The sequence below is a fragment of the Lissotriton helveticus genome, chromosome 1_1 (assembly GCF_964261635.1).
Source record: "Lissotriton helveticus chromosome 1_1, aLisHel1.1, whole genome shotgun sequence".
NCBI classification, from domain to species: domain Eukaryota; kingdom Metazoa; phylum Chordata; class Amphibia; order Caudata; family Salamandridae; genus Lissotriton; species Lissotriton helveticus.
In genome coordinates this window covers 412,916,834-412,944,347 of record NC_136057.1, presented here as the reverse complement: position 1 = coordinate 412,944,347, position 27,514 = coordinate 412,916,834, and the positions used below count along the sequence as shown (strand labels likewise).

At 44.6% G+C, this 27,514-nt stretch overlaps 1 protein-coding gene across 1 annotated transcript in view; it reads left to right on the top strand.

Moving 5' to 3' along the window:
- OVCH1 (ovochymase 1) overlaps positions 1 to 27,514 on the top strand; it is a 1,371,455-nt gene that overhangs the window by 680,196 nt on the left and 663,745 nt on the right. Inside the window, exon 16 of the mRNA XM_078673763.1 lies at positions 12,651 to 12,831. Coding sequence (XP_078529889.1) covers positions 12,651 to 12,831 — 181 coding nt within the window. The remainder of the gene's footprint in view (positions 1 to 12,650; positions 12,832 to 27,514) is intronic.

The window sequence follows — 27,514 nt, the reverse complement described above, 5'->3', positions numbered from 1 at the left end:
TTTTTGAATGTCTTTAACAGAGGAGATTTCCAAGTAAATCTGAGTATCAGCGTATAGGTGGAAGGGAATGTTAGCTTTTTTGAGTAGGGTGGTGAGGGGTTCAATATTAATGTTGAAAATACAGATCATGCCATATAGCTCGGGCATGATCTGAAGATGGAGATGCATTACTAGCATGGGGGATGTGACCATATACAAGTTAAAGAAACACTTTGCCTCTGCACCTGTACTGTATTGTGGATGTGGGTCCAGAGGAAAAGAGAATGCCGGGATGTGTACTGACTGTGCAGCAAAAAACAGTTGTGTACTGTTGGCACACCCCCTGAGGGTAGTCCGCTCGAGAGTGCAAAGGTGATCTCCCCCACCCCGAAGACAAACATCCCCCTGACGGGGGGTACGATCACTACATGCGCCTGCAGAGTGATGTATTTCACTAATGCACAAGTTTGTTGTATTATGCTACTAGCATTTATGAAGCTGACCTACACTGGTCCATTTCCTGGTGCTTGGGTAACAAACATTACATGCTGCTCATAGTTTTAATCATATGCTTGTCTAAGGATCCATATTTTTAGAAGTTGCCCAAGTATGGTTTAACAAGGTAGTCCTAGTTTCAAATGGGACAGAGTTCCAAATGTGGGGGCAAGTACAAATCTGGAGACACAAAGTATCATCTTTTTGAATGAAGGAATAGTAAGATTCAAATGAATGGATCTCCGGTTTCGAGTAGGTGTATATATTTTGATACTGGCTGATCTAAAATCTGGCATGCTGCATAAAGGGATTTAAAAATAATGCAGCCAGTCTTGAAAATGTTGTTCTATCTGCAGCCAATATAGATTCCCCATCGGGGTGATGTGGCAGTGGCAGGGATGTTAGTATATTAACCTGGCTTCCAGGTTTTGTACTATTTTTTGCTAGTTGTAGTCTACTGTTGAGGCCCTTTGGGAGGCCTAGATGAAGAGTTTGCATAGTCTGTCCTCGAGATAGCTAAAGCCATAATGACCCCATGAGAGCTTTGAAGGTGAAGCATTTAGCTATCTTTCTGACTTGGGAAGTTACACAAAGCTGGACTAAATTCCTGCCCCTATTTGGGGTCTCATATACGGGTTCTTGCCAATGGGAACTCCAAGACTTTTAACTGAGCTCTTAGATTGGGGTGGAGGTGCTGATTGTGGCTGGTCAGTATGTGGAGTTCCACAAGTCACGCTTGCTTCTAGTTAAGACAATCTGTCTTGTCGGAGTTAAATTTTTGTCTGTTGCTGTTCATCCAATTGCGGATTAACATCGAGTTTTTAAATTTTTCTTTGGATTCTGGGGAATTATAGATAGGAAAAAGCAATTGGATATTGTCTGTGGAGTTGTAAATTCTGACCTTCATTTTTTTCAAGGAGTGTACTAAGGGGCATATGTACAAATTAAAAAGATGGGGGACAAAGAGGACTCTTGGGGTACTCAACACGTTAATTGGACCTTGGAAGACCTCAAGGGGGAATAACTGGACTAATTGAAATCGGTCCTTTACAAAGGAGATAATCCAATTGAGCACTGTGCCTTGCAATCCTGCGGCTCTGACACAATCCACCAGAAGTTCATGACTTACTGTGTCGAAAGCCGATGAAAGATCAAGAAGAACCAGCATCTGGGTAATATCCCTGTTGGCTTCTTCCTGCATGTCATCTACAACTAAGATGACTGTTTCAGTAGAATGGGCTGGCCAGAACCCTACTTGATGGGGTCGAGCCAATTGGTTTTATATAGGATAGGTTAGGATCGGATAGTCATTTTTTTCATGTTTTTATTGGTTTCACAATAATAGTCACATACATTTACAATCGAGAGTTCTGCATAGGCCACATTTACACATAAGTTGTCCGGGAACGGCAGTAGCTACATTTAGGGCACAATCAAGTGTCTCTTCAGTGTGTTGCAGTGCCAGTTCTACTGATCGGGAAATACATAGGTCACCCCTGTAGGTGTTCCACTTACCCCACTTTCTGTCCCATTTCTTGGGACACCCTCTCGCTTTGAACACCTCTTTTTCTGCTAGCATGCATTTGTTGTATTCTCTGACCCATACTCTGAGTGAAGGTTTGTCCACCACCCCCCACCTTCTCACTATCTCCCGCTTAACCAGAGTATATCCCAGTGTTGTAAATTGCTGTTCTATGTCTGTTATGTCAGTCTGTTCCCACATGTTGAGGAGCCCAAGTCTAGGTGGAGGATAGTCATTTTTTAAAGCGCTCAAATGCCGTGGGGTCTTGGCGCTAGGTGGGAGGGATACTGGGCCGTAAGAGCTGATTGTTTAATTTGAGGGAAACAGCCAGGACTTCAGCGTTTTCCTAAAAATCTGCTGGCTAGGTTGAAATCTCATGGTAGAAGGCAATTGGTTCCATAACTTGGCTGCACAGTATCCCCCCCCCCCCCCCCATCTCGCTCTACGAGTTTTAGGGGTATGGATAAGACCCGTGTTAGTAGATCTTAGAGTTCTGGTGGGGTATACCATGAGAACATGCTCTGGATCTCCACCGCACCACCTCCATAGAGTGCCTTGTGCACCAGACAGAGGGCCTTAAATTCAACTGGTTGCTGGACTGTGATCCAGTGAAGTGCCTTTATGCCTGCCGAGGTGGAATGGCTGCAGCGTGTTGCAGTGATTGTAATTTCATCCTCTGAGACTTGTCAATGTCCATGAAAAGAGCGTTGCAGTAGTATAATTTTGAAAGAGTTTTACGAAGCTCCTGCGGAATGAAAGGAAAGATCTTCCGGAAGATCTTCTGTAAGCTCTTAAGTAAGAAGAAGCAGGAGGAAGTCCAACAATAAACCTGGGCAGAGAAATTGAGCTGATCGTCAAAGATCACACCTAGGTTTTAACCTTAGCGGTAGGGCAGGGATATTCATCTGCCTCTGTCTGCCACCAAGGATGGTCCACACTGATTGGCGCAGTGTGTGTCATGTTGGTGTTCATGCCTGTAAACTCGGGGATGACAATATAGGAAGGAGCATAAGCATCTGGCAACACGTGCCTCTAGTACCTTCACTACATAAGGTAGCAAAACGAGCATTTACAATGCAATTGGTCTCGCCTTTGGGCCCGTATATGTATTTAGCTATGCAGCACATTAGCCTGGGTGCTGAAACATCTACTTTTCTTTAACATTGAGAGAAAGCAAGCACCAAACTGCATGACAAGCCAGGTATGGGGACACATGGAGAGAAATATTGCCTTTCAGCGGGAAATGGTATAGTCCAAAGCTCTGTTTTTTATATAAAATCAGGGTTTTCTGTGGTCATATAACTGAAAATACAAGATTTGAAAAAATATTCTTGTCTATGGGTGCTCGTGGAAGACGATTTCTATGAACTGGAATCTAGAGAATGCTAAAGTGATTCTGTTTTTTTACTGACCTCTGCTGGTCGTTTTCTCTCAAGAAAGTTAAATCGAGCCAGTTGAACAGGGAAAAAAAGTCTCTAAGCGGAACAGACAAGTCCTAGGGCTGATCTCCAGAGCCCACAAAGTACATACACAAAAAGTATATACTGAAGTATATAAAAGAGGTCTCAAATGCTCAAACTAAAAATAGGGTGATAATTTTTCTTGTAAGGTAGTTGTTCAGCGGCTTTCTTTAAAAGTGGGACCACTATCACCTGCTTAAAAGAGCTGGGGACAATACCTTGCCTCAAAGTTAAGGAGGGATATAGCTGAGTCAGTGAAGTACGAAAACTTCTTTTTAGACCTTCAGAAAGCAGGTATCATTAGGGAGTCTGATTTCACTTTAGTCAGCGGGTCAATGAGGCACATCTTGCTGATAGCGGGAATCTCAGGCATTATAGTCTGGTTTCTGTCTTCAATGGTGGTTAACAAAGTGGAAAGAATTTGGAGGATACTATCTTTAATCATAATCTTGTCGATAAAGAAGGAATTGAGTGTGATGCATAGTCTGGATAGGCAGGATCGGTATGATCACAGTCTGGATTTGATCATTCGGACACAATTCTGAACATTTCCTTTGACTTGTTTGCAGAGTTTGATTTTATCTGAAAAGAAGGCGGATTTCGTTTGTAATATTCGTTTTTTATATTCTTTAAGATGTAATTAGTAAACTTCCCTTTTGTCAGGTAAATAGTTATTCCACCATATGCTTGGCACAACGCTGTTAGAGTTTGGCTAATTTTAAGTCTTCCGAAAAACATTTTGATGTATCATGAACCCTGGCCAATCTGGATTTCCAGAGGAGGGAATGTGTATCGCTGGCTTCTGTTAACAAGATTGTATGTCCTTCCTCATATTGGTCCAATCTGACATTTGTAGTATGTAGAAAGGTTGCCAAAGATTTTCAGAAGGGGTTAATATCAACTTGGGCCCAGTTTCTTGATCAAATTCCTGTACTTGGAGGGGGTTTTGAAAGGGCAGGCCGACAAGAGAAAATGTAATTAGGTAACGGTCCGGTATTAAGACAGGGCATGACCGTGAGGTTAGATACAGTTAAATTAGAGGACCAAACCTGATCTAGTGTATGGCCTTTGGTATGGGTGGGTGAGAACACATGTTCAAAATCCAAGCTACTGAGCAAGTCAGTTAGATCTGTAGATGACTGCCCATCCATTACTTTATTTGCCCAGTAGTTTAAGTCACCAATCATCAGTACTTTCAAGTAGGCTATTGGTAAAGAATAAATGTGTTCCGCAAGATGTTTGCTTGTACTCTAGGGGAACCATATTGCCAGTAATAGGGCCACTGTACCGGTTAGTGTCCGGCGCACCAATTTGAAACTGCTACCAATTTGTAATGTGGCTTTTGTGTGGCCCTAAAGAGCTACTTTGGGTCTTTAATTCAATGGATGATGGTGCAATAAATGCTAATTAACATTTTTCCTGTTGGGGCAATAAAGTGCTTGATTCCTTTTACTTGGGATTTCTAAAATGTTAAATAGTAGCATGCTTGACATATTTATTTATATAATTGTGCAAACCTGTGTATAACAGCAAGGAGTTTAACGGACACTTTTTTTTAGCAGTATCCACATTCTGCAAAATTCCATTATTCTGCAATATTGTGCACAAATCTATGAAGGGTACATATTGCAGAAGGGTAAATATGAACCTCATAAAGCAATTTCATGATTATGCAGAGCTTTCAATAATCCAATCCAGTCGGTATGGTTAATCTGGATTTCTTTGCATAGCAGCAGTAAATGTAAATGTAAATGTGTAGGACTTGTAAAGCGCATAGCTGCCCGTAAGCGTCCCGGCGCTTGCTTAGGGAACCCGTCCTGGTATTCCCCTGTGAGAAACCCCGGCAGGGTGTCCAAAAGGTGAAAGCCAGGCATCCCGCCGCGAGGGGCCGTAGTGGAAATTAAGGAAGCTATTGCCCAGAGTTGCAGAGTGTGACCCCGTGAGTTGAGTAGGCACCAGAGCGAGAATTGTCGAGTCCGTGGAATTTTTGAGCCCGAGACCCGCCAAGGCGGGGAATCGAACCCTGGTCCTCGGTCGATCTCAGCTTCCGGGTCTGCCGCCTCTAACCACTGAGCCACGCTTCTCCACCTTATTTTTATTTTTTTTTGGTTTGTGTTTGGTTTGGTGTTTGGTGGTCCTTTTTTTTGTTTGTTTGGTCCCTCGTCTGACACTGAGAAACGAAAATTATCTGGGTAGCTACTACCTAGGAAATACTTTCATTCTTTATAAATAGCATTTATTTGCAGTGTTTTTAATGCCGAGGTGGAGAGGGATTACTGAAATTAACCTACACACAGATGGGAATGAAGACAAAGTAGATCATTCTTTTGCCTAACCACCGAATTCTGACCGGACCTGAGGGGTCGCTTGTAGATGCCTTCTTGAGAGTGGATGGGACCTCTCGTTTAACTTAAACTATCTACTACCCAGAGAGCGGCCCTCTCTTACACGACGAGACTTCTGCACTTTTACCTTGGCCAACCTAGCATCCACCAATATAAAATGTTCTGTGACGGTTAATGTTTGATACCGACATCCAATGCCTGTAGGCTGCTAGTTTCTCATGCTGGCCCAATACCTTGATATTTTATCTTGCATCACATCTCCTTAAATTGCCATGCATAAATATGAATTTGTGGTATAAAATGATGTAAAATGATGACCTGCTTTACTTGCATTGACATTTTGTAGCACTGTCAAAGTGTTCTTATCCAGTTTACTTAATTTCCTTATATTGACCTTGGAAGACTGACTTGTACCTTGAATGTAGTACATTACTGTCGGATGGCAATAGGAAATTCTGAGATTTAATGCTTATAAAATCTTGACACTGTAAGACACACAACAAAAACAAGCTTTACCAAAGCCATTAAATCATAGCAGTGAAACATATCCTTTGGGTTGGTAAGCCACTGCAAATGTGTTTGCACCTGCGATGACCATGTTGGAATGGGATTCAATAGAATATTAGAAATGCATTAAAATATTGCCGTCGAGGAAGGACACATATCCAAAAACTCCTATGTGCCAAATGCATGCACGTTTGCAGATGGCCATCTTGAAATAATTAAAAATTAAAAAAAAGGTTTATATTTATATTCTAGGTTAGCGTTTCCATAGGAAGGGGGTTTTTGTGTTGCTACCAACTTTAGCACTATTTGATACATCTTCCCCAAAAAGTACCAGTTTTTGCCTTGTTGGGACATGGAAAGTTTCAGAGTGATTTGTCAATTGAGGGCTGAGAAAAAAGGGGCGGGGGTCCTAAAAGGCAAAATCCTCCTGCCTTTTCCATAGCCACCTTTAGGCATCAAAAACTACTTAAGGAATTACACCAAATTTGATTGGAAGCTAGATCTTGGTGCACAGATTGTGCTTTGGTGTGAATCTGTTTAGTGGTTTTGAGGAATTGAGGTTAAAAAATCTTTGCATCCCTGGACCGTTGGGTTCAAGGGACTCTGGTGAGTCTCTTGAACCCAAATTTAAAAAATAGAGCGTTCTGATTAGCCCAGGGAGCTTTTTTCCCTTGAGTCATTTGGTCCCCGGGAGTCATACTCTGGCTAATTGGCTGCCAGCAACATAAGAAAAATGTTGCTGACTGTCATTACAGGACTCTGGGACTTAGTCTCTTGTCCTGAACCTTTAAAAAAAAATCATAGGAGCGGGCAATATAAGGGTTCCCTGGCCCCCTAGGCCCAAATGGGGGGTGGGGGGGCAGAGGGAGCCCCGAGTGAATTCTGTAAATAAATGCAAATTTTTTCCATGATCCCGCAGAATTGCGGCGAGAAAAAAAATTGTGGCCCTGGGACTCAATCCCCCTAATAAATGTGGGAGTGAGGTACACACACCCTCAACCCCCCCCCCCCCCCCCCCTCCCCGGCAAATTCTGGCCTTTTTTTTTTTAAGGGGAGTGGGGTTGTGTGACCCTCTTACCTCAGCCTATAATGGCCTGTGGGGCCCCAACCCCCGGAGCCGACTCACATACCGTGTCCCAGGGAGCCCACCCCAAGGACACAGTGGTTTCCCTGCCTGCACCTGTGCGGCCAGGGAAACTGGTTTGCTTCCTTCTGGCAGGAGATTTTTTTTTCAATCTCCTTCCTAACGCGAGCAAACACAAACTCTACTCCAAGCTGGTGAGAGCCTTAAAAATGTTTGCGCCGGCTGGGAGCAGAATTGTATTCTTTTTCTCTGCCCACACAAGACCCCTCTGGTTTTCTTTAAATTTGGGGTCTCCAGCCCTAATTAGGGCAGGAAGGGGGTGTCCTCACACCCTCCCTTTATTAATTACTCTGCACTCTAGGATGGGGTCACCAGGGCCGAATAAGGCTTGGTGAGGAGGGTGCCCATGCGCAACACTTTTTTTAAAATGTATTTGGTCACTGGGGATAAGTCCTTGAGGCCTATTAGAGCTTGGAGGTGGGAGCTGAGCACCCCTGTCCCCTTGAATTTTAGACTGAGGTGGGATCCCTAGGTCCAAGAAGGCTCCGGAGGGAGACTGCATGGCCTGAACCCCTTTTCTTATTGTATGCTGTGGCTTTGGCCCCATTTGTTTTATTCTGGTTTAGTTTATTTTTAATTATTGTTTGAGCTCTACATTAGTGTTAACTAGGGTTTTTCCCCCGCGTTACCTGCTCACCTTTCCCGCCGCTGCTGCCCCTGAGGCCCCACCCCCTGATCCAGCCCCTCTCCTGCCTCCCTTCCGCTGCTCCTGACCCCCTCTCCTACATATGGCAACTGCACACACGCAGAGGCCACGCCGCTGACGCGCCGAAGACGTGCCTAAGGCAAGCCCGTCTGCACCCGTCCACGACCAGCGCCAGGAACCCTGGTTCTCCTAGAACCCTATGCTACGACTCGACCACCCTCCACCCACTCAACCCCAGAAGACACATAGACTGCGTAGTATCCTCGCCTACCACCACCCATGGGCAGGTCTCTTACAAGCCCTGCCGCAGTTCCTTCACCATCGACAGCTCCCACGACTGCCGACTGCCCGCCCGATGCACGCACCACAGAGGGCCTGATTTGCATTCTCATCGTGCGCTCCCTGCACCGACATGCCGTTGAAATCTGGGAACTGATCGACACCCTCTCACCCGACATCACCTTCACAGAGATCTGGACGAACTCCACCTCCAGCCCCAATATTGCCACCACCATCCCCGATGGCTACAAGTTCCAGAGAAAGGACCTCCTGCACCGCCCAGGACGGGGACCCGCCATCGTGCACAAGACTGCCATCTGACTCTCCACCTCCAGCTCGAGTGACCACCAGTCCAATGCTGAACACCTCCACTTCCAGGTCCAGACGAGCCCCAGGACCACGCTACGTGGCACCCTCATCTACAGAACGTAAGTACCCCGCAACGACCATCGCCGAGCTCGACGCACCCCACGCCATGACCTCCACTGTCTACATCCTACTCGGGGACATGAACTTCCACCTCGACAACAGAAATGACCCAGACTCCATCACGGTCCTCGCCAACCTAGAACTGAAGATGCTCGTCAACACACCCACCCACAGAGCAGGTCACACCCTCGACCCCATCTTCGCTGGAGGAACTAACATCGCTTCAGTCGCACCACCCAGCCCCCCTGGACAGACCCCCACTGCATCCATTTCACCTTCAACACCACCACCGCACACAAGCCCGCCCCATGCCTGCCATGACAGAACTGGAGCAAGGTCACAGAGGAACTCCTCAACACCACCCTCCGCCAAAACACCCTCGTCACCACGACCGACAGCAACATCGCAGCCAGGGAATTTCACAGCTGGATCTCCCTCTGTGTGGATAGCCTTGCACTGCTTCACCTCCCCGACACACAACGCCCTCTGAAGGCTGCCTGGTTCACCACAGAACTCCAAGATGCCAGACGCGCCTGCAGACGTCTAGAAAAACCTGGTGAAAACAGAAAACCATGGAAGCGCGGACCAGCCACAAGAACACCCTGAAAGAATACCACCAGGGCATAAGAGACACCAAACAGACCTTCATTAAAGACAAAGTCCAGATCAACGCAACTGACACCAGAGAACTATTCAACGTCATACAGCAGTTCGCAAGACCCGCCTGCGAAGCCACGTACACCACACCTTCCCAGGAACTCTGCGACAAGCTCAGCTCCTACTTCCATCATCAGATCAAAGACTTCTACAACAACTTCAGCGAACCAGCCCCAGACACCCCACCCTACCTATCACTGCCAACAAGCTGACCATCAGGTCTTGGGATCCCACTTCCATCAAACTCATCACCACGACCATGAAGAAAACTTACTCTGGAGCACCTACGGACCCCTGCCCATATTCTAGAGCCACCACCGCCCCTGAACTTGGTCGCACCATCAACGCCGCCCACACATCCGGCATCTGCCCAGACGACTGGAAACAGGCAGAGGTAAAACCCCTCCTCACGAAACCTACGGCGGACTTCACGGACCTCAAAAACGACCTCCCCATCTCTCTCCTCCCCTTCGCGGCCAAAGTCACCGAGAGTCGTAAGCACCCACCTGACCGCCTTCGTCGAAGATAACTCCATCCTAGATGCCTTCCAATCTGGATTCCTCAGCAACCACAGCACAGAGACCACTCTCCTAGCTGCCAGTGATGACATACGGATGCTACTGGACCAGGGACACATGGCGGCCCTCATCCTGCTAGACCTCTCCATGGCTTTTGACACCGTTTCACATCCCGCACTCACAGCCAGACGTAACAACGCAGGGATACAAGGAGTTACCCTAGACTGGATCCAATCCTTCCTGTCCGATCGAACGCAGAGGATCAGACTCCCTCTCTTCTACTCCGAATTAACTGCGGAGTCCCCCGCAGATCATCTCTCAGCCCTACGCTCTTCAACATCTATATGGCCCCACTCGCCGCCATCGACAGACAACATGGACTCCGCATGGTATCCTACGCCGACAACACTCCGCTCATTCTTTCCCTCACTAAGAATCCCGAAGACACCAGACTCTGCTTCCAACAAGGAATGAAGAATGTGGCAGCCTGGACTGAGGTCCTCATACTCGGACCCTGCTTCACGGCCTGGGTCAACACCTGGGGGCCGTCCGACCTCGGGAGTCCACCGACCACGCCTGGAACTTCTGCATCATCCTCAACTCCTCCCTCTCCATGAACCGCCAGATCAACACCTTCACCTCCACCAGTTTCAACTGCCTTCGCATCCTCCGTAAGGCCTTCAAATGGATCCCCTCTGACTGCAGAAGGACTGTCACCCACGCACCCATAACCAGCAGACTGGACTACTACAACGCCCTATAAACCGGAATCAACAAAACTCTCCTACACAGACTCCAAACCATCCAGAACGCCGCAGCCAGACTCGTCCTCGAAACTCCACGGCACGCGCACATGACCCAACACCTATCTGGCCTCCACTGTCTCCTCGTCTAGAAGAGTCACTTTCAAACTCCTCACCCACGCCTACAAAACCCTCAACATCGGACCCAAATACCTCAACAAGAGTCTCCTACACCGCACCCAAGAGAAACCTCCGCTCCGCCTACCTCGCCCTGGCTGGGGTCCCCCGTATCCACAGAAATAAAACCGGAGGAAGAGCTTTCTCATACATCGCAGCCAAGACCTTGAACGAGCTCCCCGTGAACATCAGACGCTCCCTGACCCTGCACACATTCAGGAAAGACCTCAAGACCTGGCTCTTCCACTGATCCGGAGCAGTCTCCCCCTCCCCCATACCTTGAGACCCTCACGGGTGAGTAGCGCACGATATAAACCCCCTGATTGATTTATTCATTGATAGATAGATATTTGGCCACTGGGGATGGGGTCACTGGGACCAATTAAGGGTTGGGAAAGGGGCTTTATGCCAGCCTTCTGCCTACTGTCTTCCACGGTGTTTCTTCAGCGTCCACTGGGAAGGTATAGTCCTTAAACTTTAAAATTCCAACCGCAACTTCTATAGAGACTTGTACGGAGCACACACTGCACATGCTCGCCGTGGGGTCTCTATCTACCTACCTTGGGTGGTTCTGTGGGCCCCCAGCAATTCTACGTCCTCTCAACATTGTCCTGACTTGAGTCGTGGTTCTTACACCACTTTCTAAGTATATAGTTTGGTCCCCCCCTGGGGCTCGCTGTGTATTAGTGCTATTATTTACTGTGATTCTTTGCTAAAGTATTGTGTGCTTTGTGTCTATCTCCATGTTGAAGATACTGTAACATACTAGAGAGCGTGGTATAATAATTACATATTTGTATAAATACTTTGTGTGGTTCCCTTTCATTTAATATATACTAAAAGATTGCATTCTGGTAAAACAAGCTGCTTTACACTCCTTCAAGACTAAGCCTGAAGGCTGCTCTCCACAGCTACCACTTGGATAGCTTTCTGAGGGTGTCTGAGACATCCTAAGTCACCACAGGGGTTATCTGGTCTGGTGCAAGGTGCGCACTTACATTAGTGGACATCATATACCAGGCCAACCTCTCACAGGAGTATTTACCTATAAGGAAATAGTAGTTCCTGGGTGCAAGTAACGTCGACAACGGGTCAGCCAATCAGAACACTGAGGCCGATGTTCCTGGGCAGGACAAACAGCTGAATCTGTAAGAAAGACATGTAATCAAGAGGAGATAGCTGAGCTAGACAGCAAAGCCATCCAATGCAAATGTACCCTCTATTTGAAGTAAGGGTCTGGTCAGCAGGCAGCTGAAACTTTTTGTAACAGACCGGATGATACATACTGAACTCCTGGGCTGTCTGTGTCTGTCCAGAGGATGTTAATAGATGAAAAACATCACATTGGTTTAAAGTGCAGATGATTCCTAGTAAAGTGGTAAGTCTAATTGCAACATCATCGCACTATTCCTCTTATCTTTTTTTTTTGTCCAGTGATTTAAAATTTATTGTCCATGGAAATCAAGAAAATTGTCCTGTAACTCAGATCCAAAGCTAAGACCATATTAGATATATTGTGTTACTGACCATTGATCACGTTGTTATATTGTGAGGGGCATTCGGATTACAAATCGTATGCCTTTGGTTGAACGTTTTAGACATCCAAATTGAAGAAGGTAAATGGGATAATGCGTGTGGAACAGTGGAAGGGGAAAAATCACAAAGCAAGCTTGAGGGTATTTGATCTTATTGATATGAAAACAATTAAGATGCTTATTACTAGTAACTGGACTTTTTGTTGTTGTTTAGATGTATGTGGATTTTCACCATTCGCCTCTCGGTGGCAATCAACTCGCATTGTAGGTGGAGAAGAAGCCAGGCCCAATAGTTGGCCCTGGCAAGTGACCATTCGTGTGGCAGCTCCACACCTGTGTGGTGGTACAATCGTTGGTCCAAGATGGATATTGACGGCAGGCCACTGTGTAAATGAGTAAGTTAACATCATAGTAATTAAATGCAAAGGTATTGAATCAAAGCGTTAATGATAGAGCATTGCTTCAATGCCTTTATTGCCTTTGTATCTAGACATATAAGGCAAAGTTTTGTAGAAAGTATGTGAGATGAAGTCCACTTGAATAGAAACTTTAATGCCACTCTAACATTTGGTGTGCTATGTAAGATTTGTAAATCAATTCTGTAATGTGATAGTAATTTTTGTGAATACAGTATCTTTAGAAGAGCAATCAGCAGGAAATTTGAAGTAAACATGGTATTGAACTGCTTCCTGAATCTATACGAGATTAAGCCGGTAATAAAGCGCAATTGCTGAAACGATACACCTTCTATTTCAATTTAAAAAAACATAGACTTGTCTAAGTTTGGCAGGAATATAAAACCGTAAAGCCACTAGGTCTGGCCTACAAGTTAGTGAGTCACCATTTATTGATTGTAAGTGTGAATGCTTGTGTTGATGCATGTGAGAATGATTGAATGTGTGTATGAACAGATAGATGGATGAAAGAAAGAATGATTGTGACTATTGATGGAGGTGAGTGAATGGATGGATGGATGGGTAAGTAAATGCATGGATGTGTTGGGGCAAGTTTAAGTGGGAGAAGGGGCACAGTGGGGTAGTGCATACATGCATGGATATTTAGATGGGTGAAAGTGTGGATGTATGGCAATGATGAATTAAGAGTCTTACAGCAGTGTGTGTGTGTGTCTTCTGCAGGCAGGGGCGCAGAGACAGAGAAGTGGTCATTTATGGGTTTGGGACAGTCAATGAGTAAGTGTATAGGCTGAAGAGTGAGTCAGTGGATGGGTGGATTACTGAGCGAGTGCATGAATGAAAGATTCAGTCAATATGTATTTGTAGAGCGCAGCTAATCACCTGCAAGGGTATCCAGGCCCAAAATTGCTAGGATCAGTTGAAAAGAGAGGTCTTGACTCTTTTCCTGAATTCCACCATAGAGGGTGATGTCTGGAGGTCCGTTCCAGAACTTAGCATGGTTAGAGGAAAAACGTCCTCCCCTGTAGCTTTGGCGGATGTGCAGTGGCTGTGCGAGGGAGGTGGAGCGCAGGTTTTTGGAATGTTGATGGAAATTCAGGCAGTGGTTGAGGTACACTGGTCCTTGCTCATGGAGGGGTTTGTGGATGTGTCAACATCTTGAATTGGCATTTTTCCTGAATGTGGAGCCAGTGGAAGTTACTGAGGTAGGGGGTGATGTGGGTCCGTTTGGGCTGGTTGAGGATGTCTGGCCGCTGAGTTCTGTATCCTCTGGAGTTGGGTGTTGGTTCCTGCGTACAGTGTGTTGCCATAGTCTAGCTGGCTGGTGTGTAGGGCTTGAGTGATGGTCTTCCTCTTGTCGATGGGGAGTCATGTGAAGATCATTTGGAGGAAGAGGAGACTGCATTGATATGTAGTTTCATGGTGAGTTCGCTGTCCAGTGTGATGCCAAGGTTGCAGGCGTGGTCTGTTGATGTGGGAGAGGTTACAAGTTTGGCGTGCCTCCAGGTGGCGTTCCACCAGTGGGCGTTGTTTCCAAAGAAAGAGGATTAGATGGGTGCCGTCGGCGTAGAATATGATGTTGAGGTCATGGGTTCTGGCTATGTCAGCTAGAGGTGTCATGTATGTGTTGAAGAGGGTGAGACTGAGGGATGTACCTGAGGGATGCCGTAGATGGTGCTTTCTGGTTCCAAGACACAGGAAGGTAGGTGGATTCTTGGAATTAGTCATTTGAGGAAGGATTTGATCCCCCTCAGGGCGTTCCCTGAATCCCAATATGGTGAGTGTGTTGAACTCTGTGGTGAATTTGAGGATCGAGCTGCCATTTCTCCCCTGTTGAGGAGGATGTAGATGTTGGTGGCGGCGATCAGAGTGGTTTATGTGCTGTGGTTGGTGCGGAAGCCAGATTGAGAGGGATGGGGCAGGTGTTAGGGGTGCTGATGTTGATTGCCTTTTCAAGGAATTTAGCTGGGAAAGGGAGCAGTGAGATGGGGCAGTACTTGAGTACACTGGGGGTCAGCGGAGGGTTTCTTGAGGAGGAGTCTCACTTCTGTGTGTTTCCGTACATCATGGAAGGTGGCTGTGGTGATGGAGGTGTTGAAGACAGTGGTAAGTTGGCAACTGATTTCCTTGCTTCTGAAGTTAGAGGTGGGGGGGGGCAGGGCTCCGTGGGTCCTCCAGAGTGGATGGAGTTCATGATGGCAGTGATATTCTGTGGTGATCTGTTCCCATTCGGTGAATGGTTGCTTAGGGGTGGCATCCGATTGAGTGTGGAGGCTGTTCAGGTCTGCAGGATGGGGTTTGAAGTTCCTGTAGATGGTGGTGGACATCTTGTGGTTTGCAAGTGTTGCAGAGTTCCTGTGAAGGGGAATTTGTGTTCTCTGTAGCCATCAGGCAGAAAATCCCTCATATGATGCTGAAGTGGTCCTTCGTGTGGTTGGTGCTTGCTTTGATGCAGGTTTGCCAGGGACGTTTTTTTCCAAGTGTTTGGGGTGTTGGTGGTATTTGTTGAGGGCTGACTTGAATATGGCTTGGCCTAACGAGTCTCTGCTAGTGCGCTATCTTCTTTCCAGTTGTTTGCAACTGCATTTCATATTATTTATTTGTAAAGTTTTATAAAGCATGAACATGACCCATACGGGTATCAGAGCACTGTACAAAGCTGCTTAAGTATAAGTACAACAACAAAAAAGATCAAAAAATATAACTACCAAAAGGTCAAAGGGGAACACACAAGGTCTAAGGGAGGCATTGGGAGTCTGCCAATCTAGTGGGACCTGTAAGGTTTCAGCAGATCAAAGTAATTCAAAAGGACAAGTGAGAAGAAGGATAAACCCAATTGAAGCAGCACGTTTAAAAGAGTATCCAGACCGGAGAAAGAAGTAGATAAAGGGTTAATGCTGTTGAAGAATATTCAGGAGTAGCAATTTGACATGTTTTTTTAAAGAGGCAGTAGATGTGTTGGTTCTGATCTCCCGGGGGGGTGCATTCCATATTCTTAGAGCAAGACTAGAGAAAGCACAATTGTAAGTTATTTTCTCATTTGTGTTGGAGCTTCTTAAGTTCCAACTCGAGCCCAATAGCTCAAGTTTTTTTGCTAGGTAAATGGGGGTGTTGTGATGAATAGCTTTGTGCATCAGGCAAGCTATCTTGAACTGGATCCTAGCTTCAATGGTCAGCCAGTTTAGTTGAATTAGGTCTGGCATGATATGGGCATGTTTTCTGGAGCCAGTGATGAGTCTGGCCGAAGCGTTCAAGGTGGCTCTAAGCAGAGCCAAACTAGTTTTAGAAAGCCCAGCAAGGGTCACCAAACCATATTCCAAGAGTGAGATATCTAGGGATTGTACAGCTGGCTGGATGTCCTCAGTTGGTAGGAAAGGCTGGATTTTCCCAAAGCTGTTGAGCTGAAGATTGGCTCCCCTAATAGTTGCTCTGATATGATCTTGCATATTTAGATATATGTCCAAGGTTATACCTAACGATTTAGCAGAGTCACCAACATGAGTTGTGGTGTGTGCAAGATGGTTTGTTTGGTGGATCTGGAAGTCTTGACTGATTTATTGGAGGTGACTTAGTCTGTGCAGTTTGCGATTCAGATGGTGAAATTCTGGATGGGCTGTTGCAGGTTGGCTGCTGGGTCAGGCTGAGTGGTGTTGAGGGCGTCCGTCCATTGGGTCTGTCATGAATGAATGAATGATGGTTTAATGAGGTGGTGCATGAATAGGTGAAAGGTGCAACGGCAGTGTGCAGATAATGGAGTGCCTGGATGGAAGAGTGAGTGGCTGAATGGCTACATGAATAGATGAATAAATGCATGAAGAATAAAATGGAAACTACGCAAACAAGATAGAAATAAGAATGCATTCTAAATAAATGTGGAACAACTGGAGACAAAAGGAAATTGGAGGATTGGGATGAGCTCTATGAAAATGAAGTCTGAACGTGCATTGTACAAACAAGTAAAACACACATAGTTATAGAGGTATTTTGGCTTTCTTCACTTAAAAGCATCCAAAAAAGGGCTCACTGTCCTTGAGACCTCATGTCCCTTCTTTGGCGAAAGTGAGGCATTGGTGAAATCCAGGGACTGCCATACCTAGTATTAGTAGTATGTTTATTCATTATTTCATAGAGAAGCACATAAAAGCTCATAATATATAAATAGTTTAAAAAAAGTTATAAAAGAATTCTCCCAACTCCGCATCCTCACGATAAAATAATGTTATAAAATACATGTATTTACACATTGCATAATCAGTCTATATTATCGTCTCCAAATTGTTATAATTACAAAAATACTTCCAAACGTCACTAGCTGGTTGTACTTCTTAACCACCAATTGGGAGTTTAGTAAAGTGTTGAGTGTGTGTCAATAGAGTTCAAACAAGCTATGATAAAGAGGCAAAATATACAAATTCACAAAGAATCAAAAACTTCTTGTCAATTCCAGTATAGTTAAAATAAATGTTTTAGAAGAAAAGATACTATTTAAAACATACAAATGAGTAAAATGATCTCTTGCAATAAAGTTGTACTCCTGATTTGCTGTATCCAATTCATATACAATATATTTTGATCTTGTGATTTTTAACTTATGACTTTAAAACTCATTGGTATTTCTAATCAATAGATTAATATATATTTTACTAGTAGTAAATGGATAAAGTGCTTTTCATGTTTTTAGATCGGTTCAGGTTTAGCAATGTCCTATTTCTTCATCTCCATGCAAATACCTAGACAATCCAAAGATTAAAAATTATTTTCAATCAATTTTTAAATCCTGGTGATCTCCATTAATCGATTGGCGGCCAGGATCCGACATATTGGAACCAGCCATGTTTTCCTAATGTGCTTATACCTAGGGCAACAGAATAAGAAGTATGCTTCTGTCTCAGGTACACCCTCACATGCAGGACAATTGTGCGAAACATTAGAACCATTCCATTTACTACAGAGACTATTGATTGACAGGATGCTATACCTAAATTTGAGGTAAAAGGGTCTCGCAAGTGGTGGTTCAATGCGATTTTAAAAAAATTTAAAAAGTTTTCCTGTTGCATATTGTCCTTAAAACTTGAAAAAAAATCTGTTTGCCAATGTCACTACTGTTCTATTACATAACCAATTGTCATCCATATAACTCCAATAGTTTTTTCTTAGGAGATTTAAAGATTTTTTCTGGATTCTAGCAGGGTTTAGCCACAAGTCACTCAGGCCCAATTTGACCAACCATCCCTTTACGTGGTTAAGCCACTGCACACGACCACTGGTATATAATGATAGTACATCTAAAAGTGATTTCTTCATAGGGAGTGGTGAGTCATTCGACTAAAAGCAAATCCAAAATATAAGAGGCCTAAGGGCAATTACATGATCAACACTCTTCCTGCTCATGTAAATAAATGTAAATCCAGTAATTGTAAATGCGAACAGTTACCTGAAAGCATCCCGGCGCTGAGGGCCGTCGGGAAGATTAAGCAAGCTATTGCCCAGAGTCACATGGTGCTGGGCTGACCTGCCGCTGGTGCCGGGAATCGAACTGTGAGCCCCAGATTCCAGCGTCGGTCGCCCTGGCCGCGGCGCCACACCCTTTCCCATGTCCAATCGCATTGGTATTAGTGGAGTGTTTCGAGGAAGCTCCAAGACTGATTTCATAAATATATTTTCGTTTTTTTCAATGAGTTACATCAGTAAAGCCCCCAAAAAAGTGAGGCTCATAGACCCTGTGCCTGATAGACTGATTACTGGTGTCAGTGGTCTATAGGTGGACTTCCTTGATTTTTTTTAACTAATGTTGTCCCTACATGTTGTAGCGAAAGCTGACTTTTAATTATTTGTGTGGACCATGATTGTGTGCTAGTCAGTCGTTCCCCTAGGTAATCAAATTGATTTACCTCTTCTAATACTGTTTAACCCAGCTTAATACCACGATTAGACTACTTGGGACGATTAAAAACCATACATTTTGTTTTTAGAGAATTTATTTCTAATCCAGATTCCTTGCATCCCTTACTGAGCTGATCTACATTTTGTGGGCGGGGTTTGGGAGATGAGCAGGGTATCATCTGCAAATAAAAGTGCAGGCACTGCTTGCCCAGCAAGCCTCTGTGGATCACCCCTACAATTCAAGAGTGGTTCAATCAGATCATTAACGTAAAGGGTAAAGAGAGTAGGAACAAGGACACACCCATGCCACACTCCTCTGTTTACCTTGATCCGATCGGTAACCCCCCCCTCACTCGTCCATCTAATTCGAGCATAGTTATTCGTATGCAATCTAATGATGATTTGGAGGAGTTTTTCCGAGATCCCCATTTTACTAAGTGCTGCCCACAAATATCCTCTGGGAACTAAGTCGAATGCAGTACTAGGGTCCACAAACACTACATATAATAGAACTTTCTTTATTGTAGCATATTTCCTAAGGATAGATTGGAAATTAATTAACTGGTCCTTAGTGCTGGTTTTGCCTCTAAATCCTGCCTGCAGAGGTGATAATAAATTCCCTTCTCTCACCCAATCCTGAATGCTCTCTAACAAGTGCCGGCAAAATATTTTCTGAGCAATATCGATAAGGCTGATAGGCCTGTAGTTTGCCGGACTGTCATACTTATCCAGGCTGGGGTTTGAGATATCATGACCACTGTCTTTAACACATTTTGGATGGAAAACCATGCTCAAGATCCTGAACCATGTATGGTGCCTTCTGCCTAGAAATTGTCCTTGAGAACATTTCCTTTAAAAGTAGGTTGAGTCAAAGAACAGAGAAGCGCCTTGAAACTTGAGAAGCGCCTCTATGTTCAATTACATTGCTAAATAGATTAGCAGAAAAGTACATTTTGTGTCTTATGCTTACACAGCAGCCTAATATGTAAGTCCATCATGGAACAAGTAGAAATGAAGTTGTAGAACACATTCGGATTTACTTTACTAAGAATAACTGTTTTGAGGGGAATTCCCTGAACAAGTGGAAAGCTTTCAAAGTGTACACTAAAAGAATGTTTTAATGCCATATGCAGTGAGAGTGGTCTTAAATAGAGAGCCTGACAAAGTTGAAAATGACATGAAGAGGCTGGAGCAACAAGCAGTGTCAAACTGGACTTGGGGAACGGATGATGCAGAAGCTGGCTGGTTGTGCTGCACCAATAGAAAGACTCAAGGTCATCGATTATAGGAGATATATAGCCAGACAATATTAAGATGAACAGGATGACATGCTTGCTGTTGTATTCCGCCCCTTCTAATGTGTTTGTCTTCAACCCCCCTTACTTTATTAAATTAATTTTTGTTGGCATAAGGACTCCCTAAAACATGGTAAAAGTGGCCTACACCAAAATGGCATATTTAATTTGCTTCCAAGTCCATTGTAAATGATACTCCAAGCATGCAGAGTCTGTAAATTGAATTACTGCTAGTGAGCAGCAGCACCCATTATGCCACCCACTAAGGTAGCCATGGAAAATATCTCCGGGCAGCCACTGCAGCTAGTAGTGCAGTTTTAAAGTGCCATTTTGACCAGGCAAAATTTACATTTTGCCAGGCCTAAACTTTCTCTTTTAATAAATAAATCTCCTATGGAAGGCTCTAACCACCCAGACGGCACTGTGCATGGTATATAAACAGTAGGACATATTGGTAGAAGTTTTACATGTCCTGGCAGTGAAAACATGCTAAACTTGATTTTTCACTCTGAGGCCTATCTCTCCCATAGACTAACACTGGGTTTTCTTAGTACCGAAGTGCTAACTTCTGAATGGGCGCAGATAGAGAAATGCTCAGTCAAATTAATTATAATTTAAAATCCTCTTTAGTGGTGAAGTAGAAGTACAATTTTGAAAAAGCCAATTTTAGAAAGTTGTCATCTTTTTACCAAAACAATCTGTGCATTTCTGCAGGTTTCCCAAGTCACATAACTGAATTCCGTAATGTTGAGAGCTATGCATTTCTTCCAAACAGTGAAGCAATGGATTCCTCTGGGTGAGGGCATAGAGTCTTTCTTTCAGGAATGCTGGGGAGGACCTGTGTCCTGCTCTGAGAATTTTAAAGGACCATGCTTGCAGAAAACTCAAAGGATCTCGACACCAGGCCTGCACTTGCCACTGTCACCCTAGACCGTTTGGAGCCAGGAGCAGGGAAAGAACAGACCAGAACCAGTTTTTGGGTTGGGTCAGGGAATTCCCACACACGAAACCTGGCAACAGATATAAGAATGCACCTTCAGAACCTCATCAGAACACTCTTGGACCTGTGGGAGATATGGAAGCACTGCTCTGCTGCCAGAAAAACTACCCTTCTTGTACCCTAGTGGTCTGTGAGACTATGCAGCTGCCATTTTACTAAGGCAGCGCTTTGAAATATTGTGACCCTCCAGCTTCATTCACTTTTCTCCACTCGTTCTTGCTTTCTCTCCTTTGCCATTCTTTTTCTTCCCGTCAATCTCTCGTTTTCTTACTATACTTTTACTACATTCTCTTATCTCTTCCTTTTTCACTTGTTCTTTCTTTCTGATATTTTTCTTGCTCAACTTTTTTCGTTCTTTTTCTCATCGGTTTCATTCTTTATTTTCTCCTTTGTTGCTTTGTACTTTATTTTCTTAATAACTTTTTTGTTGCTCATTCATTCATGTGCTTCTTTTTCTCTAATGTATTCTTCCTCCTAATCTCACATTAACTCTATTTGGTTCTTCTTTTTAGATACCTTTCCTTTTTTCTGCAATCTTTAAATTAATTTTTTCATTATTTTGACTTTGATTTGAGTTGGGTTGGTGTTGCTACTGGCTGCTGTGGGTGCAGTGAAATTCTTGGTAATAGCGTGATTTATTTACTGCTGCTAGAGCTGTTGCCTGCCTTCGGCTAGAGACTTCCTCTTGGTTTCCCGGATTTGTTGGTGGTACTGTCTCAAAATGGATTTGAATGCGTCTTTTTCCACTTTCCCCAGGTTTGTTCTCCTCCTCCATTCTAAATGTGTGCACTGCCTTTTGCTTATTCTGAGATCTTCACAGCTGGCCTGTGTTCTTGTTATATGGCTTTGTCTGCGGTATCAGGGTTTCGTCTCAGATGATGATCCATTTGTTGAAGTAGGGGATGTTGCATGTTATGTGACCCATGTGCTCTAATTGGTTCCTCTGTGGGACGGAAGACTAATCCTCCTCGGCTAATTTGCTCCAGTGTTTGTTCACTGGGCTCATCATTGAATTTCTTTTGTGGTGAAGGATGCAGATTGTGAAACGGACTATGGCGTGGTAGGTCCAGGTGACTGGTGTCTTGACAGTGATTTTGTGGAGGGATGTGAACAAAAACTTGTGGGTGGGATAGGAGATCCATTTGGTTACTCCGAGTTTTCTGAGACTGTCTAGGAGTGCAGATAAGTTGGGGGCGGTCCAATCTTCTAGATGAAAATGTAGGTCCCTAGGAGGATGTATGTCCTAGAGCTGATGACTAAAGAGAGGACCAAGCCAGTGATGTTGGTGAAGTTTGTACGCTGTCCTGGGGATCCGTAGACCAGGGTTAAATTGGCTGTGATTTGCAGTATAAAAGAGAAGCGTTCCATTGAATCAGCTTCATTCGGCAGAGGAAGTGCCGCTAAAGGTGTCCTTGAAGATGATGGCTACTTCACCCCCTCCGGGTCTGTGTTGGTGGTCTTGTGTGGCGATGTTATGTCCAGCAAAGATGGTGGTGGTGATCTCTGGTGCTGATGCTTTGGTTTGCCATGTTTGACAGAAACAGTATGTCAGGGTCGCATCTTCCAGCATGTCCCAGATCTCAGTGGTGGGTTTGCTGAGCAAGTAGGTGTTAAAGAGCATATTGATATTGGCGTGCGGGAGTGGGTGAGAGTTTGTTGGGAGGTGTTTATGTTGTATTTATCTTGTGCCTTTATCTCCTTAAGCCTTTGTCTCGCGCTGCCTTATTTACAACAGTTTAATTGGTTGAGGTGTTGGGTGTTGCTGATGTGTTCTTAGTAGGTATTGGATCTGTGGGTGGGGTGGTGCAAGTGAAGCTCCCTCTGTATTGTGCGGTGTGGCAAGGCAGCAGAGCATTGAGTGATGGCTTGGGTTGAGGGTGTGTAGGAGTACAGCAGGGTAGTAGTGAGTTGGGGGAGCACCAGGGTTTCCAGCAGTGGGTGTGGTGCTGGTGCGGACAGCCTGGCTACTAGCAGGTCTTCAGTGCCCAGAAATGCATTTGCACAGTGGTCACCATTAAGTAGGTCTGTGAAGGGTGAGGAGTGCAGGGGGCAGTGAGTGGGACTAAGGAGGAGAGCATGAATGTAGCCAGCAGTGCAAGGAGCAGAGTTAGGTGTGGGGGGGGGGGAGAAGGACAGGAAGGGTGCATGGGTAGAAGGACAGTGGGAGAACACTACAGGGCAGAGACGGTGTTACAGGGGGCAAAAGCAGACAAAACAGAGGCACAGAGTGAAGGAGGTGTGTAGAACAGAAGTGGCACAGCAGAGGAAAGAGTGACAAAGGTCAGAGAGAGAGAAAAATCAAGAGGCTAAGGGATAGAGAAAGAAACTAGGTGGATGCCTCCAAGCACTGGAGCCCGGTCTGCAAGGGCCTTGACCAGTCAGAGGACTGGTCGCAGGTAAGTTCAGGGGGCCGGGCTGCTATTAATTGAGTCGTACCTGGGAGGGGTTTAGCGGGAGGTGGTGGGGAGCTGCAGAGCACCGTGGCAGGCAGAAGAGTAGGAATGAAGTGGGAGGCACGAGCAGCAGGTAGGGAGCAGTGGGAGAAAAGAGGCCGACCAGAGGGGGCAGTAAGGAGGCGCAGGAAGGGGCACAAAGGAAGACTGCTACAGGGCAGAAACAGTGTCAAGAGAACAGGCAAAAACAGAGGCACAAAGGTGCATGAAAAATTGACAAAAGCAGGCAAAAAAGGGCACAACTGGCAACAGTAGATAAAACAGAGGCACAGAGGGAATGAAGTGTGGTAAATGAAAGGCACAGCAGAGAAAAGAGGCACAAAGGTCACAGAGAAAGGAAAGAGGGTGAGGAAAAGAGTAGTGAGGAGAGTGCTTTGAGGTGCAGGAGCCGGGTACGCATGGCCTTGTCCAGTCTGAGGTCTAGTTGCTGGTATGTCCAGCGGCTCTGGGCCCCTGCAAAGGAATGCAAACCTTTCGTCGACCTGCTCAGTGTTATTTGTCATACAGTTTGCACCTGATCCTCCTGGTCTTTTTTCTCTCCGGATGGTTGTGTGGAAAAGCTCCTGCACATTGGAGTCCTTTTAAGTTTGTTCTCATTCCTTCAACTGTCTAGTGCAGATGACTTCCTTTCCTGAGCTTTAGATGTTCTATGAAGCTCCTTGTTAGCTATGCCAGCCATTCTTCAATATTCACGGAATCTGTAAACTGCACAGGTGACCTGCACTTCACAAAATGATGCATGTGCCCCTGTTGAGCATTGAATATAGTATTGCGTGTCACTTGAGCCTGTAATGTGTTTATTGCCCAAACGCATCAACTGTCAATCATGCTGATTACCGAAAAGGGGCTCCTCCATGCACCAGCAATGGTATGAAGTTCCTATGATCAAAAAAGCTGGGCATGCTCTTGTCCAAATGTCGGTGGACTCTGCTACAAGTCCCAGAGCTTCACTTCTAGTTCAGCCTTTACTGCTAGACTTTTCGGGTCTAATGTCTCCAGTAAGACCCAGAGTGTTTTGAAAGTTTCAGTTTATCAAAACCGAACTGAACTTCACTTTTGATATTTTATATGGTGTCCAAGTGTGTTTATTGATTACTGACTTGGTTGACACAGCAGAGTGGCGAATATAGTCCTCCGACTGTCTAGAGTCTAATGATTACAGAAGGAACCCTGTTATGGGTCCATGAGTTTCAACTTTTGCAGACTCTGTCCTGGGTTTGCAAACTTCTGTACATTGGATGGGGAGCTTTGCTTATCTGGTTCGCAAACTCGCCCCAACAACACAAACAAACACTGTCTCTATTATTGTATTTTGGGAAGGGGGATTTGAATGGCCCTGTATCCAAGTATGGGGTTAGGTTATGCACACCTTGCCCTATCATACATGTCATACATGTTTTTATTGAGTTTTTTTGTTTTTAAGACACTAGGTTTGAACCCTGTGTCCTGTAACTTTCTCTTGAAGCGAACCGATTGAACCTTTTAGGTTTGGGAATCCAAATGTTCGTCTGCAGATCTAGAAAAAGAAAATGGGAGCAACAATCTTCCTTGTTCAATTCGGAGGGTTGGGGGCTTTTATTTTTTACATTTGGTACAGCTAATTGAACCCAAGATTGAGGACAGTACATGGACTAACAATACAGATAGTTTTAACTTGTCACCCTCAAATTTACTTTAACACAAATTTCTCAAACTACTGAATGTATTTACACCAATCCAAGCAAAGGCAGTCAGAGTAAAGTTCTAGCTTCTTGACAAGTTTGCTCTTATTCTGTTAAGTGTCTCTTTTCCAGTTGCATCGAGCAACGATTCATATGGCAGTTAAAATGGGAAACACAACTTGGTATTAAAAGCCACATTTTGTTACCTCACCACCTCCATGAATCTGCACAAACCTTGCCATGCTGAACCTCAGATAAACTTATTTTTTAGTAAGTTTTTTTGTACATTGTTTAATAGCTCTGAAGTAAAACAAAAGAACCTTGATTCAGAGGAAAATGCCCATGCCGAACTCAATTCACTCACTATCTTGCTGCTGATGTAATGCACTGCACATTCATTTTATTATGAGTGACAGGAAAAAGAAATGTATTGACTGGGCTGAGTGAATTTCCTCACTAGCAAAATCGAACCCACACAACATAGAAATGAGCTCGCCTCACTAGAGGCGGTCCTTAGAAAAATCCATTCATCAATAGCAAACAGTTCAGATGAGGCGATAATCCGCATTTGTGGTGTTGCACCCGAGTACTCCATGCAAATACGGCTGTGTCAGTTCCATTGAGCAAAGCTTCAGTTTCAAGTGCGGTGGTTCCAAAGGCAATGCGCCTAGTTAAGCCACACTGGAGCAGTGATGTGTCGATCTTCACACGGTGGTGGTGATGCATTGGTTCAGAAGTGGTGATTCCTGATATGATGTGGCAATTCGGAGTGTGATACATCGGGCTGTTTCCTACTACAGTGGCAATGCGTTGATTCTGCTTTCACAGCAGAGTATGGGTCATTTCCACTGGAGCAAATCCCTAGGTCTACTTCCTGGGGTCCAGGACTTGGATGACACCACTTGGCAGGACCGATTCACAAGCGCATGAGCCCAAGTATTTGAACAGGATGGTTCTAAGTCTTTTGTGTCCTTGAGACTTTGGCAACCGGAGGCAAGCTAGCAAGCTCTTGGAGTCCCTCTGGGTTCAAGTGAGACAGATTCAGTGCTTCTTACCTGAGCATGGGAACAGCAGGGCAGGCAAGAAAAAAAACAAAGCAGCAGTCCAGCAGAGTTACAGTCCTTTCAGCAGCACAGCAGTTCTTCCTGGCAGAGTAGTCACAGGTCCAGAAGTGTACTAAGTTGATGGTGTCAGAGGTCCAGTACTTCTACCCAGATGTGTCTTAGAAGTGGGGGAGTTTTCAAAGAAAGGCTTTTGAAGTGCACAAATCCCTGCCCTGCTCACTCACTATAAGGGAGTGGGGGACATGTACGCTTTCTAAAAATGCATTTGACTTGCAAATTAAAATCCGACTTTACCATAAGTTGTGATTTTAAGTGGAGTCCAGAGAACCCAAACCTGAAATCTATTTTTTGTCAATTAGAAATCATATATACAAAATGTAATAAGGTAATACCAATGTTCTTATGGGAGAGATAGGCCTTTCTGTAGTGAAAAACTAATTTCAGAGTGTTTCACTACTTGGACACGTAAAACTTAAGTCCATGTCCACCTTTTTAGATTTACTGCACCCTGCCCTTGGGGCTGTCCATGGCCTACCTTAGGGGGGACTAATATGTGTTAAATAAGGTTTTGGCCTGGCAAGAGGTTTAAACTTGCCAGTTTGATATGGCAGTGTTAAACTGCACGCACACATGGGCTTTGCAGTGGCAAGCCTGAGACATGGTTATGGGGCTACTTTTTTGGGTCCCACAATCCATGTTGCAGGCCCACTAGTAGCATTTCATTTACAGTTTCCTGGGCACATGTAGTGCACTTTAATAGAGACTTCTAAGTAAATTAAATATGCCAACTAGGTGTGAGCCAATGTTACCATTTTTATAAGAGAAAGCTTATGCACTTTACCACTGCTAACAAGTGATAGAGTTCTGAAGCAGACAAAAACGAGGTCAGAAAAAGAGGAGGAGAAGGGCAAAAGGTTTGCGGTAACCCTTTAGAGACATTTTCCAACACCCATGAACACCATTTTTGAAAAGTCAAGTCCCTCTGAGATTAGTAACTATTGGTCATCCTCAAGCCCGGTTGATTGTCTTTTTCAGTTTTTAAAAAAAAGTACTGGCTGGAGAAATTGAACGTTTTTGTGTAGAAAATATTGGGGGGGGGGGGAGAGTCTTACTTTTGCACCACTAACCTTATGAACAGACCATAATGTTGTAAAGTGTGTTTGTTGAAATACATTTCAGTTTTCAGAGTGGTTAAAAACATCTTCAACTTGTGTTTCTTTTCGAAGCTTGTCTGTGCCAGTTAACACTATGTAATGGTTAAAACCTCGGTCCAAAGCATTGTTTTCGATAAATCCCGGCCTCAAGGTTG